At 38.1% G+C, this 24,079-nt stretch overlaps 1 protein-coding gene across 1 annotated transcript in view; it reads right to left on the bottom strand.

Annotated features, from left to right (window-relative positions):
* The window catches only part of LOC150091323 (proto-oncogene tyrosine-protein kinase ROS-like), a 712,204-nt gene that overhangs the window by 285,116 nt on the left and 403,009 nt on the right, over positions 1-24,079 (bottom strand). The window contains exon 20 of the mRNA XM_090389969.1: positions 9,227-9,480. Coding sequence (XP_090246095.1) covers positions 9,227-9,480 — 254 coding nt within the window. The remainder of the gene's footprint in view (positions 1-9,226; positions 9,481-24,079) is intronic.

Here is a 24,079-nt window from a genome sequence, read left to right as displayed (position 1 = left end):
TTCAAGTTAAACATACAAAAAAGCACCTGGGGCAGATGGAATCTATCCAGTTATAATGAAGGAGGTAGCAAGGGAAGTAAGCAAACCCTTAGCCATAATTATGAGAGCATCCTTAGGGTTAGAGGAGGTCCCCATGGACTGGAAATGTGCAAATGTATCCCCAATTCACAAAGGGGGTTCAAAGGGTGACACAAATAATTACAGACCTGCTAGTTTAACTTCTGTTCTGGGGAAAATAATGGAGTCACTGGTTAAAGAGTGATACAGGATCACCTAGTCAAGACAGCAGCAATAGTTCAGACACAGAATGGGTTTGTTAAGGGGAAGTCTTTTCTGAAGTATTTCACTGGATACTACGATGTGGTCACAAAGGAACTGGATTCTAAAAAATAATTTTGATATCATACTTGAATTTCAGGAAAGCTTTTGATACTGTTGGACATGGAAGACTGCTGTACAAATTGGAGTGGTATGGCATTAAGGGCAAGTTACTGCAATGGATATAGGGATGGTTGAGTGGGAGACAACAGAGAGTGGTAATAAATGGACACTGCTCTACGTGGATTAATGTTATTAGTGGAGTCCTCCCCAGGGTTCGGAGCTGGGCCCATTCTTGTTGTGTGTATTTACCAATGATATCAATGAAGGTATATCAGGCTTAATGTCCAAGTTTACAGATGATACAAAGTTTAGCAGGGTTAACGACACTAAATCTTTGGCAAAAGATGATAAGAAAAATAGCAAGGATTTCTTTACTTATATACACACTCTAAAAGGAAGGGGATGAATCTGATTGATCCACTTGATATCGATGGTTCGACTATTGATGATCCTGCTCACATAGCAAACAAACTGAATGAGTATTTTGCATCTACATTCACACATGAGGAGTTATTAAGGTTTGAAAATGGCAGAAGGTTTTTGTAATAATGATTTAATGATTTTGTAATAACTGAGAGCAAAGTGGAGGAGAAATTGTTGAAGTTAAACATAAGAAAGGCACCTGGGGTGGATGGGATCTATCCAGTTATATTAAAGGAGGTGGCAAAGCAACTAAGCAAACCCTTAGCCATAATTATGAGAGCATCCTTGGACTCAGGGGAGGTCCACACGGACTGGAGATTTGCAAATGTATCCCCAATTCACAAAGGTGGATCGAAGGGTGACACGAGTAATTACAGACCAGTTAGTTTAACTTCTGTTCCGGGTAAAATAATGGAGTCGCTGGTTAAAGATGCATTGCAGGATCATCTAGACAAGACTGCAGCAATAATTCAGACACAGCATGGGTTTGTTAAGGGAAAGTCTTGTCTGACAAATTTGATAGGATATTATAATGTGGTTACAAAGGAACTGGATGCAAAAAATAATTTTGATCTAAAATCCAAATATTAATATTTGGATTTCAGGAAAGCTTTTGACACTGTTGCGCATAGAAGACTATTGTACAAATTGGAGCAGAATGGTATTAAGAGTAAGTTGCTACAAGGGATAAAAGGATGTTGAGTGGGAGAAGACAGAGGGTGGTAATCAATGGGTGCTGCTTTTCGTGGACTAATGTTATTAGTGGAGTCCCACAGGGTAGTAGTAGTAGTAGTAGTAGTAGTAGTAGTAGTAGTAGTAGTAGTAGTGTCACTTGATGCAAGAAAGCAAATGTAGGAGCTTATGCAGCATCAGCCAAAAAAAAAAAAAAAAATCACACCATACCCTCCAATTGCCTGTCCAGTTCCTCCTTAAATTTATTTAACCTATCAACTTCCACAACGACAGATGGAAGTTTGTTCCAGCAATTAACCACCCGCTGGCTAAAGGCAAATTTCCGCACATCTATTCTACATCTATCCTTTCTTAATTTGAACTTATGTCCCCGTAGGTTCGTATTCTGAACAAGTGGGAGGATCCCATCAGAATTCAGCGTGCTCAACCCATTCAAAGCCTTATAGACCTCAATCAGATCACCGCGCAGGTGCCTAGTCTCCAGCCACTGCAATTTGCAGAACTTAAGCCTCTCTTGGTAAGAGGATCCCTTCATTCCCCTCACCAATCGTGTTGCTCTTCTCTGTACACGCTCAAGCAAATCTACATCCTTCCTAAAATGAGGCCTCCAGACCTGTACGCAGTACTCAAGGCGTGGCCTGACCATTGCCTTATACAGAGGGACAATCACCTCCTTTTCCCTGCTAGCAAAATTCCTATATATCATTGACAAAACCCCATGACATGCCCTAGCAGCCTGTCTACATTGCTCAGAAAACTTCATATCTGACTGCACAATTACTCCCAGGTCTTTTTCATTTTCTACCACCTTAAGTGTAGTACCACACAGTTGGTACGTTTCTCTGGGGTTACTTCTACCCATATGCAGTACTTTGCATTTGTCAAGGTTAAACTTCAGTTGCCACTTCTTAGCCCATCTGCCCAAATTATCTAGATCCTGTTGCAGTAGCACACTGCCATTACTGTCATTAACAACCCTGCCAACCTTCGTGTCATCTACAAACTTCGACATTAAGCCTGATATACCTTCATCAATATCATTGATAAATATACAAAACAACAGTGGACCCAACACCGAACCCTGTGGGACTCCACTAATAACATTAGTCCACGAAGAGCAGCACCCATTGATTACCACCCTCTGTCTTCTCCCACTTAACCATCCTTTTATCCATTGTAGCAACTTACCCTTAATACCATTCTGCTCCAATTTGTACAGTAGTCTTCCATGCGCAACAGTGTCAAAAGCTTTCCTGAAATCCAAGTATATGATATCAAAATTATTTTTTGCATCCAGTTCCTTTGTGACCACATCATAATAACCAATCAAATTTGTCAGACAAGACTTTCCCTTAACAAACCCATGCTGTGTCTGAATTATTGCTGCAGTCTTGTCTAGATGATCCTGCAATTCATCTTTAACCAGTGACTCCATTATTTTACCCGGAACAGAAGTTAAACTAACTGGTCTGTAATTATTCGTGTCACCCTTCGAACCTCCTTTGTGAATTGGGGATACATTTGCACATCTCCAGTCCGTGGGAACCTCCCCTGAATCCAAGGATGCTCTCATAATTATGGCTAAGGGTTTGCTTAGTTGCTTTGCCGCCTCCTTTAATATAACTGGATAGATCCCATCCGCCCCAGGTGCCTTTCTTATGTTTAACTTCAACAATTTCTCCTCCACTTTGCTCTCAGTTATTACAAAATCATTAAGCACACTGCTACAATTTGATAACCTTCTTACATTTTCAAACTGTAATGATTCCTCACGTGTGAATGTAGATGCAAAATACTCATTCAGTTTGTTTGCTATCTGAGCAGGATCATCAACAGTCAAACCATCGATGTCAAGTGGACCAATCATATTCAGCCCCTTCCTTTTAGAGTTTATATAAGTAAAGAAATCCTTGCTGTTTTTCTTAGCATCTTTTGCCAAAGATTTCTCGTAATCCGCCTTTGCCTGCCAAACCTCCTTTGTGACCTGATTACAGACTAGCTTATATCTGCTACAGGCTTCTGCGTCGCCTGATAATTTATATGCATCCCATGCATTTTTCTTCTCTGTCACGAGTCTCATTAGTTCATTTGATAACCATTTAGGCCTAAACCTTGAACAATATTTCTTCATCGGTATGAAAAGTCTAGTAGCTTCCACGATTAATTCCTTGAATGCTTCCCACTTAGAATTTACTGTTTGTAACATCGTCAGTCGATCCCACTGTACAGAATTTAAAAACTGTCTGAGACCACTGTACTCCCCTTTACGGAAGCAAAAACCCTTTCCTTTACCCCTGACGGTAGTTACCTCTTTGAGTAAATCCCACTTCAGCACACTGTGATCACTGCCACCTAGTCGTTCCTTTATCTGCAAATTCTTAATACACGAATGATCACTGCTGATAACCAGATCAAGAGTATTACTTTCTCTGGTTGCCTCTCGAACATGCTGCTGCAGAAAACAATCATCCAATAAATCCACAAAAGTCTGACTAGTGTGTGAGTGACCAACCCACAAGTTCCAGTCAATATCTGGGAAGTTAAAATCCCCCATTATAAGACATTCTGATTTACTGGCCCACTCTATTTCTCTGTACAATTGTTCATTGTACTCATTCGAGTCATTAGGCCTATAACACACTCCTACTCTTATCTTTGTTTTGCAGTGCTTATGTCACACCAAACTGACTCAACAGTGCACTGTCCATCTATATCAACTGGATGCACTTCTTTTGATTTTATGTTTTTCTTAATTAACAGCATAACACCTCCTCCCTTTCTGTCCTGTCTATCCTTTCTGTACACATTGTACTCCCCAAATTCCAGTTCTGCATTCCTTATATCTTTGTGACACCACGTCTCTGCTATCCCAACAATATCCGCCTTTGATGTCTTGACCAACACTTCAAATTCATCAAATTTATTTATTATACTTCTAGCATTTGTATACATGCTCCTATGCCTATTCCTTGTTACCCTAACACATCCCATATACCCAACTATTCCAGGATGACTGCCATCCGTCCCTGAAACCCCCAACACCCCTCGCTCCAGGTCGCTTCTTATTCTAATAGAAGTTGTGCAAGAATCACCTTCACCTCTGCCTGCGGTTACTGTTAAACTATTAGTCTTTGTATCCCCCCAAGCTAGCAGTTTTCCGACCCACCTAACACTGCCTCGATAGCATCAGCAAATATTCTTGCACCCTTTCTATTTAAGTGTATCCCATCCCTGTAGAAGCAATCTCTCCTGTTAACAAGTACAGTCCAGGCTGAAAAAAATTCTACCCCTTGAGCCTTGCACAATCTTTCCAGGGCCGAATTGATCGACAAGGCTCTCATCATATACTCCCTCCTATCGTGTCTGGGCAGAATTGCAGACACTTTCAAATTCAACCCTAATTCTCGGCTTTTTTTCAACAGTGACCTGTACTTGTTGAGTAATTCTGCCGGTCTCCTACTCTTAATATCATTAGTGCCAACGTGTACAACTATATCACCTTTTGTGCCCTTGAAAGATGATATCCGCTCTACAACGTCATCAACCTTTGCCCCTGGCAGACATACCCTGGTCCTGTTCCACCTATCCTTTTTACATAGCATGTTCCCCGTTTCCCTGACAATAGAGTCACCAACAACTAATAGTTCCTGTGGGACCAGCACATTCTGCCTTGGGGGGTTGCCGCTGTGTTGCGTGATGACCAAGTGCAAGCTCTGGCGTTGATGTGGGCAGCTGAGAGCTTGATGGGCCCCTCAATTTATTTCCTTCGAGGGCATCCACCCTGTCCTTCAAACTCTCATATAGGCCCATAACAACGCTGAGTTGTCGCCTGATTTCCTTACACTCCTTACATCGCGCACACACAAAGACATCCCCCATGGCAATATCATGTTCCGTTCCAGAGAGTTCGGCAAACATTTCACAAGTTGCACATTTTTTTAGGCTGTGACGCGTTGGAGAATCGCCCCCCTCAGTTCTCCCCCGAGTCACAACACTCCTGCCACTTTGTGCCCGTTGCTTTGCTGCTCTCGTTCGGGGCATGGTAGTTTAAATTAATAAAATCAATAAATTAAATGTCAGTAGTAGGGTTCGGTGTTGGGTCCTCTGTTGTTTTGTATATTTATCAATGATATTGATGAAGGTATACCAGGCTTAGTGTCGAAGTTTGCAGATGATACAAAGGTTGGCAGGGTTGTTAATGACAGTAATGGCAGTGTGCTACTGCAACAGGATCTAGATAATTTGGGCAGATAGGCTAAGAAGTGGCAACTGAAGTTTAACCTAGACAAATGCAAAGTACTGCATATGGATAGAAGTAACCCCATAGAAACGTACCAACTGTGTGGTACTACACTTAAGGTGGTAGAAAATGGAAAAGACCTGGGAGTAATTGTGCAGTCAGATATGAAGTTTTCTGAGCAATGCAGACAGGCTGCCAGGGTAGGTCATGGGGTTTTGTCAATGATATATATATGAATTTTGGTAGCAGGGAAAAGGAGGTGATTGTCCCTCTGTATAAGGCAATGGTCAGGCCATGCCTTGAGTACTGCGTGCAGGTCTGGAGGCCTCATTTTAGGAAGGATGTAGATTTGCTTGAGCATGTACAGAGAAGGGCAACAAGCTTGGTGAGGGGAATGAAGGGATCCTTTTACCAAGAGAGGCTTAAGTTCTGCAAATTGCAGCGGCTGGAACTAGGCACCTGCACAGTGATTTGATTGAGGTGTATAAGGCCTTGAATGGGTTGAGCATGCTGAATTCTGATGGAATCCTTCCACTTGTTCAGATTACAAACCTAAGGGGGCATAAATTCAAATTAAGAAAAGACAGATGTAGAATAGATGTGTGGAAATTTGCCTTTAGCCAGCAGGTGGTTAATTGCTGGAACAAACTTCCATCTGTCGTTGTGGAAGTTGATATGTTAAATACATTTAAGGAGGAACTGGACAGGAGTGAATGGTGTGATTTTTTTTTTTTTTTTGGCTGATGCTGCATAAGCTCATACACTTGCTTTCTTGCATCACATGGCACTACTACTACTACTAAAGGCAGTATGCTACTGCAACAGGATCTAGAAAAGTTAGGCAGATGGGCTGAGAAGTGGTAACTGAAGTTTAACATTTACAAAGGCAAAGTACTGCATATGGGTAGCAGTAACCCAAGAGAAACATACCAACTCTGTGGTATTACACTCAGGGAGGTGGAGAATGAAAAGGACCTGGGGATAAATGTGCAGTCAGCTATGAAGTTCTCTGACCATATCAGACAGGCTGCCAGAGTAGGTCATTGAGTTTTATTAATGATATATAGGAATTTTGTTAGCAGAGACAAGGAGGTGATTATCTCTTTGTATAAGGCAATGGTCAGGCCAAACCTTGAATACTGTATACAGGTCTGGAGGCCTCATTTTAGGAAGGAGGTAGAGTTGCTAGAATGAGTACAGAGAAGGGTAACAAGATTGGTGAGAGGAACAAAGGGGTGTGCTTATGAAGAAAGGCTTAAGTTCTGCAAATTTCAGCGCCTGGAGAGTAGGCACCTGTGAGGTGATCTGGTTGAGGTGTATAAGGCCTTGAATTGTTTGAGCAGGCTCAATGCTGATGGGATACCTCCGCTTGCTGAGACTAAGAACCCGAGGGGGCATAGATTCAAATTGAGGAAAGACAGTTGTAGAATAGATGTGCAGAAGTTTGCCTTTAGCCAAAGGGTAGTTGATTGCTAGAACAGACTTCCATCTGTTGTTGTGGAGGTTGATAGCTTAAATAAATTTAAGGCTGAGCTAGACAAACAGGAGTGACTGAATGGGTGAAATGGGAATTTTTTTTTTTTTTTTTTTTTGGCTGATGCTGTATAAGCTTGTTTTCTTTCATCATATGCCTCAACTAATGTTAATGCTAACACAGTTTCACTTTAACATGATTGATAAATTGCGGCAATCCTCACACAACACGGTACTTCTTCAACAAGGTTTTGCCATAACACAGTTTGAGAATTGCTGTAAATCTTGCATAACATGGTATTTTTGAGCTTTTGTGCTGGGAAAACCCTGCTACTATGTTAGATGTAATTTTCAACGTTTCCATTCCTTTTTGTGAATAGCTGCTGTTGACTTGCTAGTCGTTATCTCCTTGTGATATTTTCTAAAGCACATTTCTGGAGGTCACTACCATAAAACAATAAAAACAATTTGCAGTTTCTGGTTTATTGGTCTTTTCTGTTAGTGTAGTCAATTATAAACGGGTAGTAAACTCAATCTTCTTTCATTTGCTATAGTACCAATAGCTGGAATTCTGTGAGTTTCATGTTATTATGGTGAAATTTGTTTCCCCTTCCAAGAAATATTCAATCATATAAAAACAAATAAATTTTCAGAAACTCTTTACTCCATATCGTGTTCGTTGCAACTTGTGATTGTCGTGTTCTTTGTTATTAATTGCTTATCATTTTTGCTGTTAAATTTTAAAACCAAAAAAAAAAAAAAAAAAAGCCAGTGAACAGAAATATCAATTAGTATGTACATATTACAGTACGTATTAATTAAGCTATGTATGTAAGCATAAATTTATTTTTATTTTGCTAACTGGAAAATATCCTTCTAATTTTCACATATCATTTAAAGCAAGGGTCCACTGTATTTTGTTGGGAGATCCCTGGGTTGGTTCTGTGCTATTGAACTTGTGCTTGTTTGAGACCATAAAAAATAATTGTGACTTCGAAGAGTGCAGTTCGTGACTTTTAACGAGAGCAGAAGATACACAAAATCTAGATGCTGCAGAAGAGATTGTGCTTAGCAACTATGAAGAGGAAGAAAATTAAATGAACGTACATTATCTGACAATATCACAGTTTGTAAGGTAAGGTGTATGTTCAGTTATTACTATTTAAGTTACTACTATTATAAAAATAAAGTTAAAATATTAAGTTATTACTACTATAAAAATTAAGTTTCTGATAGTTATAAAAAAAAGCATATTTTTGTTATCTTTTTTGGAATGTAACCCCCCTTTTTGTGCTGGTTCTTAGTCCTGTATAACACGGTTTCGCATTACACAAGATTTTGTAGGAACCAAACTACCATGTTTGATGAGGGTTACCTGTACTTACAAATTTCAGTTTTTTAATTCAAGTTCCATTTCATGGACAAATCATACTCATACTTGATGATGGGCAGAATCTTAAATCATCATTATCTGCACACCAAAGTAGAAGAAAACTTGTATACAATACATGCCACAAGACACTGCCTGAAATTTTCAATACTGATTGAAAAGTGGCATAAATTTCAGCTGGTACCTTGTATCATATATTGTATCAGTCACCTCACTGGTTCCTAAACTGCTTGCCTTCCACCTTACAGATAATGGCTACACATCCTCTGCATAACATTCTGAGGTTCTTAACCAAGGCACGTAGCTGTAGTCAGCAGATGTTCACTTAAATCCTACCTACTTTTACTTATGGGACTACTAACAGAGCACTGGGTACTGACACAGACATGCATGCCTGGGTGGGGAGATTAATCAAAACCTTGGAGCAGCAATATATCCCACACCCACACACACACATGATACACTTGTAGTACAAAAAACAATGTATTTAATAATTCTTGTTTATTATGCAAATTTAGATCTGTCTTTTAAGATCATTCCTTCCCCAGAGGAATAAATTTCATTCAGAAACATCCTTTATAATAGTTTGTTAAAGCAATCGAATAACCAAAAATAAAATAAATTACCTGAAAAAAGTAAGTGGTATCAGGAAGCAAGTCACTAAGCTGAAATTTCAATTTTATTGAGATCTGATCTTCTCCACACACATCTACACTAAAACCATCTTGTACAAACCAGCAACTGACCTTATAACCAAGGACAATCCCATTTGGTCTTAGAGGCAGGGACCATCGAAATTCAGCGTCAATCTGAGGAGTATTTCGGAGTGGTGAGATCTTGTAAGATATAAAAATTCTGGGATTTGTAGGCTCTGAGGGAACTATAATTACAAATATAATTTAGGCTACTGAAAAAGGATTACAATTATATTATTTTAATAAAGCAACTTGATGCATTTTTCATAGAATTATCATAGTATTATTATTACTATCATTAAAAAGTTATGAGCTATAAATCTTCTGAATAAAATAATAATATAGGAACATTTCTAAGAAACAGCCCTTGAGATGGATGAATAATGAAAATACAAATTAAAGGAGTTGCACCAGTCATAACTAGAATATAAATTCAATAATTTAAATATTTAATATGGTAAATGTTATATGTCCACAGTAAATCAAGGTCTGTCTTGTCCTTTTATATATTCAGCAGCTAGCAGATTTTCAACTGCCTTAAGTAAGCATTATGGTCTTAGTACTCACCACAGAACGAATTTTACATATTCACAAATTGCTCTGAAACACGCTACTTTTAACAAAATTTAAATACACCCTCAAGGCTATTCTTCTACTTGTTCAAGCATGAGGCACAACTATTACAGCCTGCATAGACATGATACATCGATCTCTCATTGGATGGAAGATGTTCGCAATTAGTAAACCTCTGATAACTAGTGAATAACATAGTAGTTATGTCCAATTCACTCAAAAATTTCCACTATTTAACTTAAATTAATTATATAGCCTTAGAAATAGATTTAGTAAACCACAGATTATCTAGTCTTTATGTATGTATGTTAGATATCCAGGAGACATTCAACTGTTGTAAGTAACTGTTATGATCTTATTAGTTTGTTTGTTTGTTGTTTGGTTTTTAGGAGCATTAGCAACTAAGGCCATATTGCTCCAGGATATACAGTGGTCATTCCCTGACCTTTCCGCATCCTCCGTATTTGGTGGTGATGGACTCGAACCCCAGTCTAATGAAGAAGCGTGTGCTACGTACTGCTGCTCCTTCCCACCTGGCTATGGAGGCGCCGATCTTATTAGTCAGGATTGAATAAATAATGTAAGCAGGGCTGCTTTATGCATTAGGCACAATAGACATAGCACCTAGGGCTTATGAAAATGTTTGAGAGTCGAAAAAAAAATTTACTGACTAGAAAAAAAAGGAAAGGGAAACTGAAAAATCAAAAATAATAATTTTTAATTAAATATCTTTACAAAACTTGCACATGTCAACTCTTACTTAACTTCTAAATAAATAAAAAAGAAATGTTTCAGTGAAATGTTTATATTCTAAAAAAAATTAAAAATTATACCAAGACTCAAATTCTGTTAATTTTTCAGCCCTTTTTGTTAGCAAAATTACATATAACGTTATTTCCCATGTTATATTGTTTTCAATTGAAAATAGTGCCAGGAAGGACAGTCGCTTCTGTCCAATGGTTGACCAAAGATAATTCTTTATGCATTTGAGTTTTTAAAAAGTACGCTCTCTTCCAAAATGGAAAGATATCCTCTTGCTCAGAATAATCGCCTGAGAGGGCATAAATTCAAATTGAGGAAAGACAGTTGCAGGATAGATGTGCGGAAGTTTGCCTTTAGCCAGCAGGTGGTTAATTGTTGGAACAAACTTCCATCTGTTGTTGTAGAAGTTGATAGCTTAAATAGATTCAAGGCAGAACTAGACAAACATTTGGAGTGAGTGGATTGGTGAAATGAGAAGGGTGTTTTTTTTTTTTTTTTTTGGCTGATGCTACATAAACTTGCTTTCTTGCATCATGTGCCTTTACTAATACTAATGCTAATATATTATAAAAGCAATATTTATATTTGGAAAACCTATAAATGCATCTAATGCACCTATAAATGCAACAGATATCAGAGATGATGCATTTATTAATACATCTCTGAGATCTGAAGACCATTTCAATTAATGCTCCTACTTTAGAAACATGACAAGAAGTAGATCTGTTGAGAAGAAAATTAAACATTTCACACAGCATTATGTATGCTGCTTGCTATTTACTCATTTCAATTATTAGTTTGTCTGTAAGACAATAGAAAGACTGTGTGCAGAATTTTTGCTAGCACTCGGGCTTAAACTGGGATCAGTATTATCCATCTTCATTGAAACACTGATTTCTCATTTGTTTGCATTATGTACATTCCTTATAGTTGGATGAAGTAAGTTTTTTTTTTTTTTACCATGGCCTCAAACACATCAAATTTGTTGCAGGTATCATGAAAATGTGCTAACAGACTATCATATAAATCCTTAATGGTACACAATTCAATGCCAGTCTCCTGTAGGGCTTTATTGACAATTTAAATTTAGTTCACATAGAGTTCTAGTGGCATTTATTTGTGCAGACCGTCTTGTTTCTGATGAACTTTGTACAATATAGGTATTTTCTTTCATATTTTGTATCAATTTAGACCAGTGGTGTCCGACCTACAGCCTGTGAATAATTTTTATATGCCCCGAACGGAAAGTGAACTAAAATGGCATTTTACAGTCATGCAAGCATCGGGCTCAACTGTATCAGACATGTACATGTAGTTCAGTGCAGTCATGTGAATGCAAAATACAATTATGTACGTATCAATCTTTTCATATTGTGAAATTCTAGTATTCTGATATAACTTGTTCATTGTATTGAATATTACTAATTTGTATTGAATTATAAAATCATCCTTAAAAATGTTCCAAAAGGGGAAGGTTGATTTGGAGTGTTGTATTTTTAAATAAAGATAGACTGAAGAACATTTCTTCACTGAGTACAATGAAAAGCAGTGTGTTTAGGATGTAAGGATACTATGTCAGTTTTTAAAGAATATAATTTAAAAGGACACCATAATTCCAAGCATAAATCTTATGATCAATATAAAGGAGTGACAAAACAAATTAAGAAAACAATAAAACACACTGAAAATGAATCAGCTGAAAAATTTATCTGCTGTAAGTGCCAGTTATCAAGTTGCATATTTGATAAATTTTGAAAGTAAACCATTCACAGTGATGATAAATTTGTTAAACTTTGTTTGTTAAAAGTTGTGGAAGAAATTTGTCCAGAGAAACAAACAATGATACAAGACATTAGTTTATCTCAACAAACAATTATGCAAAGAATAGAAGATATTGGAAAGAATTTGTTCAAACAACTTTTTGAAAAACACAAAACAATTGAAATATTTTAGTTGTTGTTGTTGGGTTTTTTTGGCGCAAGCCATATTGCGGCTGTTCCTGTGGAGAGACACTGTACCAATTAATAAAAAGAGTTTATATGAGCATAAATATATTAATCTGTTTTAGATAGTGGAAAAACTCAGGTAAATTGGAGTTGTCCCCAATAATATGTCTAATTTCAAGAGGTTTGTTTAAATTAGATAGGGATCGAAATGATGTGGTTCTGGCATAATGATAGTGACTGCATTCTATAAGAATATGCTTTACAGTTAGTGGTGAATCACAGTGGAAGCACAGTGGTGGATTATTTCCTTGCAATAAATATAGATGTGTAAGATGGGTATGACCTATACGTGCTCTGGCAAGCACTACCTCTTCATGTCTGTTTGAGCGGAAACTCGATTTCCATAGCTGTGGATTCTGTTTTATATTTCATAACTTGTTATTTACCTGATTATGCCAAATTTCTCTCCATTTTTCATTGTAAATTTGGCATATGATTGATTTATAGTCTGTGTAAGGAATCTGGATGTGGTTATTATCAGTAGGATTTCTTGCTGCTTTATCTGCACTCTCATTTCCTGGTATTCCAGTGTGCCTTGGAATCCAACAAAAAGTGACATTCTGCCTATTGTTATGAAATTCTGATATCTGAGTTCTTATTTGATTTATAAATGGAGCGAGAATTGCCTTGGAGGGCTGTCACTGCACTCAAAGAGTCTGTATAGATTATGGTCTTTGGAGTGAGATCATGGGCAAGTAAGTTCAAACCCATCTTAATGGCATAGAGTTCTGCAGTGAAAATGCTGCATTCTTGTGGTAATGAAACAGAGACTGTTGATGTTGGTAGCACCATAGGCGCACCCACAGCTGTGTCACTTTTGGAGCTGTCAGTATAAATTTGCAGGGTGTCTGCATTTGCCAAAGAGTGAGCTGCATGTAGTTTCTGAATGGTTTGATTGTTCAGGGAGTGTTTCCCCTAGTGTCGGAAGTAGTCATCACATGAAGGAAAACACACTTTCCATGGAGGTTTTACAATTTCTCTGTCTTAATGTGAATTGGTCAATTGCATATTCCACTGCTGAATCAGTTTTCGTAGACAGATTCAAGAGGTTTATTTCTGAAAAGGTTTACCCATTGAGGTTCATAGAGGTATGACCAGATAGGATGAGATGGAAGGCTATACAGTAAACCCCCGCTATTCGCGGGGGTTCCGTTCCTGAGAAATGTCGCGAATACCGAAAACGCGAATACTGAGTTATGGCTCCCATAGTAATACAGGGGTTCCGTTCCAAAGTGTGTAATATATAAGAAAAACTAGTCTAAAATTTTGTCTATGTATGTATTATATGTACCTTCATAATATGACTATGTATGTAGACAGTACATAGTGAAATGCAAGCATATGGCATCGAAATGAAAATAAGAAACAATTTAATATTGAATGTAATATTTATTAGAAATTTCAAACAAATCTTTCAAACCAGCGTTTTTGCTAGCTAAAAAACTTATCCCGCCAGTACTACCACCAGTTTCGCTAAGGTGTTGATAAAGGAGTTTTGCCTTTTCACATATGATAAGTGAACTTAACGGAATTTTATTTTGCGTTCGGTCTTCTATCCACAGATTTAAAGCCTTTTCCATTTTTTCTAATTTAACATCACGAGTTACAGATCAAATTTTTGAAGCAATTAGCGCGTTTTCACGGACACTACGGCGGATTTTTATTTCCGATTTTTTGATTGATCGTATCGTTGACTCATTGATTTTATAATGTTTTGCCACTGAGGAGACACTTTTACCATTTGAAATTTTGTCTAATAACTCAATTTTATTCGCTAATGTCATCACCTTCTTTGATCTTTTCGCTTTTCTCTTGTTATTCGTAGCCATATTTTTGTACGGTTAGAAAGAACTTGTCCACAATAAAGTCACTTTCTTCCGTTAACACACACTCGAAAAAGTCTGTTTTACACTGCAAACGGTAGATTTATCACTTTTGTAAGCATATCAATTTATAAGCGTATAAATTAGAAGCAAACGACGAAACATTCCATGACAAGCGCATAACACATACTGAACAAGGATTAGTGAGAAACATTCATGCTCGCGATTTTGTCATCCCTCTCCCCCCCACCCACTGAGCGTTGTTTTGACCGGGAAAGATAATTTTAGCCACGCCCATGTTTTTTTATGGCGAAAAATATTCACGGCGCTTTTAAAATTCACATTTTTTTAGGTTTCATTTTATATTAAATCAGTGATCGCGAATACGCGAAACCGCGAATACAGATACCGCGAATAGTGGGGGTTTACTGTATATTTTAACTGCATAACTGAGGAGCAGCATCTTTCTCTGAAGGTGGAGTGGAGGTTCATTGATCTCTATATATAAGCTTTGGACTGGCGAAGTCCTGAATGCCCCAAGAGCAATCCTGAGTGCACTATGTTGTATTGTGTTGATATAGGCTAACAGTCTTTCGAGCAGAATCATAAACAGGGGCACCATAATCTAATTGAGATCTGATTAAGGCCTGGTATATGTGGAGTAGAGTATAGTGATCAGCTCCCCATGTCATAGACAAGATGACTAAGTATATTCAGCTTTTTCATACAGACAGTTTGTGTTTGTAGTATGTGTGTTTCTGGAATGTCAGTTTAGTGTCAAGGTTCATGCCCAAGAATTGGATATTGCTGATAATTGGTATTGGTTGATTTCCCAGTGATAATTCAGGTTCTGGATGTAGTTGGCATTTTTTACAAAAGTGAATGGCTGCAGTTTTGGTTGCCAAGAGACGATAACCATTACGTGAAGTCCATGACACTATTTTGTTTATTGCAAGCTGCAGATGTCGTTCAATGGAATGCATATTCTGTGAATGGCAAGATATTGCAAGATCATCAGCATAAAGATAGATTTCTGCATTACCCAAAATGTTCTGCACTAAATTGTTTATCCTAAGAGCAAAGAGTGTAGCGCTGAGTACCGATCCTTGTGGTACACCTTCTCTTTGGATAAGAGCTTGCGAAACAGCATTACAATAACTCATTTGAAAAGTTCTATTTTTAAGGTAACTCTCTATGATCATTGGGAGTCGACCTCTGAGTCCTATGGCATACAGGTCTTGCAGAATACCATAGCGCCAGGTGATATCAAAGGCTTTTTCAATATCCAGGCACACCATGACAAGATGTTCTTTTCGAATAAAGGTGTTCCGTATGTTACACTCAGGTTTCACCATAAGGTCTAATGTGGATCAGTTTTTGCGGAAGCCGTATTGATTACAACTGACGACTGAGTGTGATTCTATGTACCATACAAGTCTATTGTGTACCATCTTTTCCAATGTCTTGCCCAAGCACCTGGTAAGGGATATCTGTCTATAATTGCATGGATTCGTCTGATCTTTTCCAGGTTTTGGAAAAGCCAGCACTGTTGAATGACACCATGAGCGAAGATAGTAGCTTTTGGAGAAGATCCAATTCAGAAAAAGCAATAGGGAATTTAATGCCTGTTTGTCTAGATGTTGCAACATAAGGTAATAAAGACCGTCAGGTCCTGATGCCCCATTTGTTAATTTGTTTAGAGCATCCTGTAGCTCCAACATTGTAAAGGGTTGATTATATGGGAGTGCTATTCTTGTGCTGAAATTTAATTTGCTTTGCTCAGTCCTCCTTTTATGTTGCTGAAAAGATGTTTCATAAGCAGCTATATCTGAGATTTTGGCAAAGTTTTCTGCCAGAGCATTAGCTATTTCAACTGGAGATGATAAGTCTGTCCATTCCATCTCAGTATTGGAGAGGATGCTGGGAGAAATCTACCATTCAGTTTTTTTATTTTATTCCAGATTATTCTGCTGTTTGTGTTCTTCATTATAGTAGAGGCAAACTGGATCCAAGAATCTTTTTTTTTGCCTTTTTCCTTACGAATCGTGCTTTTGCTTTCAGTTTTTTTGAAATTTATAAGGTTGTCAGTAGTTGGGTGTTTACGAAACAGGTATCATGTCCTGTTTTTCTCTTTTTTGGCAAGTTGGCATGCATCACTCCACAAAAGATTGGCATGTTTAACACATTCGCTGCCGATCACGCACCAGCGCGTGATGTCGCAGCAGTATTGAAGAGCCGATCACGCGCTGGCGCGGGATGTGGCATCATTACCCAGTAGCCAATCACGCGCGGGCGCGGGATTCACTAGACTTTTGTATGAAGTTGTCAACTTCAGTTGGCATTGTGTTTCTGCTGTTTATATTTGTTTTGGTGTCAAGTAAAGGGTTTAAACTATATGTAGTTGTATGTGGTGTTGAATATTTTGTTACATGACGTGAGGAAAAGCCTTGTAATATGAGTTGTGCAGATGACAGTTTAGCAGGCCAGTCGGGCCCGAAAAGAAGGAAAGTGCACTATAAAAAATCCCTTACAGATGAAGAAATTGCAGAAATATTGGAGGATTTATCTGACGTATATTCCAGTGACGTCAGTTACGATGATGATGAAGATTTTATCCCTCCAAAGGACGCTTCGGATTCGGAAAGTGTAGATGAAGAAGGTATTGTGGAAGAGGCTACACTTTCACTGCAGGATCCCTGTAAGTTGGAAAACGTCGTGTGGGAAAATGACGTAACATCGATGAAACAGTTTCGTTTCACAAAATCCGAGTCTTTGCTGTAACCCGTGCCAGGTGAGAATCCAATAGATTACTTTCGTCATTTATTAACCGACAATATCTTGGATGAAATAATTACACAAACAAATGTTTATGCTCATGAAATACTTCTTCCCAGAGAAAATAAAGAACATTCTCGAATAAATGCATGGAAGGACACCACTAGAGATGAAATGCTGGTATTTTTAGGATTAATTTTACATATGGGAACCATTCGACTGAACCGCATACAAGATTATTGGAAAACAGATAAGCTGTTCGGATTACATGTATTCGCAGACAACATGAGCAGGAATCGTTTTTTATTATTACTGCGGGCCTTGCATTTTGCAAAAAATCCAGAAAAGAAAGAGGTATGTCCACGGGATCGCCTATATAAAATTCGGAAAATGGTGAATCTGTTCAATGAACGAATGTCGGCAATATATTATCCAGGACGTGAGATTAGCTTAGATGAGTCTATGATATTGTGGCGTGGAAGGCTTGTTTTTCGACAGTACATTCAAAACAAACGCCATAAGTACGGCATCAAGTTGTATATGATCACAACGCCTACTGGCATGGTTATCAAATTTCAAGTGTATACCGGTATGTTGGATGATTCTGGTGGAAAAGGACATGCACAAAAAGTCGTCATGAACTTACTTGATGGGATGTTAGATGTCGGGCATAGCATATTTATGGACAATTATTACAATAGCTATGAACTCTTTTTTTTTTTTTTTTTTTTTGGTAGTTGTTGGCGCATAGACTTCTGTGGCCATAATGCACCTCCCAAGGTTTTTGCAGTACTTTGATCCAAGCCCGAGGCGGGAATCGAACCCGCGACCTTTGGGTTGCCAGGCAGGCACTTTGCCTACCCGGCTAGCCCGGTCGGCTAGCTATGAACTCGCTAAGTGTCTCGCTGACAGACAAACACATTGTACTGGGACAATCAGAAGTAATAGGAAAACATTTCCGAAAGAGGTTCGAGAAAAAAAAAACTGAAGAAAGGAGAAACTTTATCAAGGTGTGCCCATGGTGTAATGATTGCTAAGTGGAAGGATAGAAGAGATGTCAGTTACATATCTACAGAATACCAAAATGATATGGTGGAAATGCAGAACAAACGAGGCGAACTGAAATCAAAACCATTGCCTATAATTGAGTATAATAGGTTTATGTCAGGCATTGACAAGCAAGATCAAATGCTTGCCTATTATCCTTGCGAAAGGAAAACCATTAGGTGGCCTACAAAAATATTTATGCATATTTTGCAACTAATAATGATAAATGCACACCATATCTATAATAAATATTCACATAACAAGGTGCAACTTTATGACTTCCGTTTATCAGTGATCAGATCTTTATTAAAACAGCCATCTGATCTCCCTCATACTGTGCATCATGTACCTGAACTGGAACATGTGCTCAAACCACGGGAAGAAAGAAAAGATTAGCATTTTTAGCATTAGCATTAGCATTAGTAGAGGCATTTGATGCAAGAAAGCAAGCTTATGCAGCATCAGCCAAAAAAAAAAAAAAAAAAAAAAAAAACCCACTTCCACTTCACCCCTCTGTTCGTTCAAAATACCTGTCCAGCTGAGCCTTAAACTTATTTAGGCTATCAACCTCCACCACAAGGGATGGCAGTCTGTTCCACCAACCAACCACCCGCTGGCTAAAGGCAAATTTCCGCACGTCTATCCTACATCTGTCTTTCCTCAATTTGAATTTATGCCCTCTCAGGTGATTTTTCTGAGCTAGAGGAAGAATCCCATCAGCATTGAGCATGCTTAAACCATTCAAGGCTTTATACACCTCTATCAGATCACCTCGCTGGTGCCTAGTCTCCAGACACTGTAATTTGCAAAACTTAAGCCTTTCCTCGTAAGAGCACCCCTTTGTTCCATTCACTAATCTTGTTGCCCTTCTCTGTACTCGTTCCAGCAGCTCTACATCCTTCTTGAAATGAGGCCTCCAGACCTGTATACATACTCTAGGTGTGGCCTGACCATTGCCTTATACAATGGAATAATCACCTCCTTATCCCTGCTGGAAAAATTCCTGTATATCATTGACAATACTCCATGAGCTACTCTTGCAGCCCGTCTGCACTGCTCAGAGAACTTCATATCTGCCTGCACAATCACCCCCAAGTCCCTTTCATTCTCTACCACTGTCAGTGTAGTACCACAGAGTTGATACGTTGCCCTGGGGTTGCTGTTTCCCATGTGTAGTACTTTACATTTGTTAATGTTAAACTTCATTTGCCACCTCTCAGCCCATCTGCTCAACCTTTCCAGATCCTGTTGCAGCAGTGTAGTGTCAGTAGTGTCCTTGACAACCCTGCCAACCTTTGTATTGATATTGAGGAAGCAATGCAAACGTTGCTATTCCGAAGGGAAACGTAAGGATACAATCTATATCTGCAGTGTTTGTGAAGGATCACCCGGCTATTGCTTAGATTGTGCAAAAATTATACATAAGTAACATTCTGACACACAGTATTTATAATCTGTATTGGTTCGGTATGAAATAAAACGTATTTCTTAATGTTACCATGTTTTTTGTTTTATTATTTACAAACTATATTATTATGTTTTTATGTCACGCGCCAGCGCGTGATGCGGCATTTAAAGCCAAATTTGACCTCCAGTGCCTATCACGCGCTGGCGCGTGAATCTCAAAATCTTTTGGAAACTGCTTATACGACACTTAAATATTGATATGGTATACCGAACAATCCCTTATTACCAATTTTCAAGCTTTTTGGTTATGGAAACACAGTCGGCTTCTGGCCTTCTGTGCCGCGCTATTGACGATAGCATGCTGACTGATGACCGGCAGCGAACGTGTTAAACGAACCAGTATGGATTTTTGGTATGGCCTTGGTTGCGGCATTTAGAATCTGAGATTCTAAATGTGCTGTGTGGCATCATCGATGGATTGGAATTTGATAATTTCATCATTGAATGAGATACTTGAAGAAAATAACTTCCAATCGGCCTTGGAAAATTTCCATTTTAAGCAGGAATTATTTTCCTGAGGGATTCTAGTTGTTTGGATTTCACAAATTATCGGATAATGGTCACTGTTTAGCGGATTGTCCAGAATTGTCCAGCAGATGAGTGGATGTTGGAGAGCAGATTGTTAAATCTATAGTTGTAGTTGTTCTAGTGGAGAAATGAATGTAAGAATCTGCACCAGTATTCAACAGTGTTAGATTATGTTTGTCAAGCAGTGATTCCAGAACTTTTCCTCGTCTGTCTGTATGTGGGGAGCCCCAGATTGGGTGGTGTGCATTAAAATCTCCAAATAAACAAAATGGAGGAGGGATCTATATCAGAAGTTTTTCTAGGTCATTATAAGTATAGTCTTTGTTTGGTGATAGGTAGACTGAAACTACTGTTAACATGATTCCTAAGGAGATACGTACTGCTACTGCTTCTAAGGAACTTTGGAGTGGAATGTGTTTAGTAGGGACTCTTGAGTTTACTAGAATGGCCCACCTCCATGCACAGTGGTATTGTTATTTCTAGTATGCTGATATACAGTATAGTTCTTGATTTTTGGAATTATTTGTGGTGGTAGATTAGTTTCTTGTAAACATATGCTTACCAGACTATACCGTTGTATTAGGTCACGGATATCATCGATGTTGCTACGTAGACCTCTACGGTTCCACTGTATGATGTGATACATTATTTGTTTTTAGCATTTTGGGTTTGATTCAGTCTGCTTTTTAGGTCCAGTCTATTTTTGTCTCTCCAATTTTATTCTTTATTTTTTTGAGAATATAGGACACGCTGTGTCCATGTTGTCTTCTGTGTACAGATCTAAGATTGGTTCATCCGGGTTGATGTTTTCATCTGTATCCATATTTGTTACATTTTGCCGACTTTTCTGCATTGGGACTGCTGTTTTAGTTTTTATGGTTTCTGAAGAAGACTGCAAAGCAGTTGGCGGTACTGTAATTGGTGTGTTGTTAGCACTATCTATCGCATGCTGTTCCTTAGTAGATTGCTGTGAGGTTGAGAGTATTTCTCAGGCCCAGTCTGCAATAGACATAGATGGGGGTACTGACACATCAGTTTGAGTGGCTGCTGACTGGTATTTCTTTGTTGCTGCTGTGTAGGTGTGTTTAGGTGTAGTAAACATAATTTGCTTCTTTGCCTCTTGGTAAGTCACTTTCTGCTCTACTTTGTATTTTTGGATCTTTTTTCCTGTTTTCCACAGTTCACAGGACTTTGAATAAGCGGAGTGTTGGCCTTGATAGTTTGGATAATGTGGTGTTTCAGCATCTCTGTTTGTGCGTGGGATTTTGAACCACTGTTTGGGCACACTGCATCCCCTTGACAGACGGACTGAGAGTGCCCAAACTTTTGACACTTATAACACCTGATGGGATTAGGAATGTAGGGTCTTATACGGCAATTCAGATAGCCGGCTTTAATACTCAATGGTAAATTTGGTGTGCCAAACGTAAGGATGATGTTCCGCGTGGGAACAAGCTGACCATCTTTTTTGATCATAATCCGCTTACCATATGTGACTTTTTGTTCTTTTAATTCTTGGACTAATTCATCTTCTGTGACATTGATTAAATCCTACTCAGTGATGACCCCTTTGGAGGCATTTAATGTTGCATGTGGGGTAACTTGCATGGGAATACCACCAAAGGTTGAGAGGTTCAGCCGAGTCTCTGATTGTTTACGACTCTCACTTTCAATTTGTAAATCACCTGATCTAAATCTTTTTGCCATTTTAGGTGAATCTGCTGAGCTTTCCAAACATTTCTATATCAGAAATGGGGAGAGTGTACTCATGCATTTGTTTGACAAGGAGTGGAAGATAAGGAAAGATGGACATTCCTTCTGCTGTGTGTCAGTCCACAGTCTTTTCAACTGTGATGTGTCATGATCATTATCATTTGATTTAGGACATGATGAGCATCGAGGCTCAATTGGAGGGAAATTGTCAAAATCCATGTTTGCTCCTTTTAGCCCTGGGAGAGGGGGCTTTCTTCTCCCAGGTTACCGTCCTGCCACGTGGAGGCAGGAATGGTGCCACCAGTGACCAAGCAGTTGTAAAGGTTAGTAGCTTGTTAGTAATTAATATATATACTCTGAAAAAGAGAAAGGTAGTTTTCCTTTCTTGGTTCTTACTTTAACACTTGAAGCACAGAACCACTTGAGATAAACAAAAGAGAAAATGACACTAGAAAGAAAATTAAACTTTGTCGTTTACAAAGAGCACACTGTATATCTCAGAGAAAATCGCTTGGCACTCAGGGCCAAATATTTTAGTGTGTCACTGGATGACAGTACTGATGTAAATGACATAGCCCAACTCTTTATCTTCATATGTAGAATTAATGATAATTTTGTACCAGCTGAAGATTTTGCTGATCTACAGAGCATGCACAGAACAACTATAGGTGAAAATCTTTTTGAAATTTTTGCCAATCTAGTGAAAAGTTAGGATTAAATATCAAAACCTTGGTCGGAGTCACAACTGACAGTGCAAAAAATATGATTGGTAAAAACATTGGGCTTATGGGTGGAATAACCAAGAAAATGATAGATATCAGAGCTGAAGCTCCAATTGGAATTCATTGCAATGTACATCAAGAAGCTCTCTATGGGAACGTATTGGATCTCTAACATGTTATGAATGTGGTTATTTCAACTGTAAATTTTATTAAATCACATGGCCTTAATCACTGTATGTTTCAACAGTTTCTTTCAGAAATTGAACCTGAATACGAAGATGTAATCTGACATAGTGCAGTGAGATGGCCTAATCGTGGCAAAGTGTTATATCGTTTCTTTAAACTATGTCATGAAATTGATATTTTTATGACAGAAAAAGGAAAACCAATAAAACAACCATCAAATATGGAATGGCTGTTTGATCTCATAATTCTTACAGACATTTCTGCTCATCAGTGGCATAGTAGGGGGGAGGTCAGTCTGCCCTGGGTGCCATCAGAAAGGGATGTCATCACTTGAAAATATGAGAAGAAAAGTATTAACTTCAACAAATAATTTCAACTTTTTAAAAAATTTATCTTTCTCCACTTAAATTTACAGTTGTTAGTTGAAATTTCTATTTGACACAATTTAATTAATGACAAGATACAAGGTACATAAAACTGGGGATCAAAACAATATTCAGACTTTACAAACATGTTTAGTTTAACCACATTTTTTTTTACAAAGTTCTCCTTACAAGTCTTTAAGTTAGCACCAATTTTTGGTGAGCGGATTTATACAAAGTATACAGGTAAGCCTTTTATTTGCTGAAACCTCATTTTTCATTTTGATTTCTACTTATTTTAGAGATATTTTCCGTTTTTTAATGAAATTCTTTATATAGATCCCTACATATAAGTGCAAAACGAAGGGAAATCGACCGAGTGGATTTCAACAGAGAAAAGCAAAGAAAGCAAGAGATGAAATTATTCAAGCAATGTCTGGATCATTGATGAAGTATGTTACACTTTAAACATCTAGTGCAACAGATATTCAACAAGATAAATCAGAAGAGCAAGCACAAGAGTCGTCTTCTCAAGAGGATCTAATAGAGAAAGTTATTCATCCACTAATGGAGAAGAATCCGGTGAAAATACATGAGCAGTGTGAAAATTCTGAAAAAGGAAGAGGAAATAAACATATTTTTAAAGAATTCCAATGTTGCTTTTTTTGGCCTATCCTGTACCAGATAACTTGAGATTTATTTTATTTTATTCTGTCCTTTTTTTTTTTGAAAATATTCAAAAAAAGGACAGACCTTTTGACTGTTGAAAGAGCATGACAAAAAATTAAAGGGAAATGTCGACAGCTAACTTCTTGGTTTT

This window comes from Mastigoproctus giganteus, chromosome 1, assembly GCF_048544385.1.
Source record: "Mastigoproctus giganteus isolate SK-2022 chromosome 1, ASM4854438v1, whole genome shotgun sequence".
Classification (NCBI taxonomy): Eukaryota; Metazoa; Arthropoda; class Arachnida; order Uropygi; family Thelyphonidae; genus Mastigoproctus; species Mastigoproctus giganteus.
The sequence above is the reverse complement of the archived record's forward strand: the minus strand, read 5'-3'. Positions and strand labels throughout refer to the sequence as shown.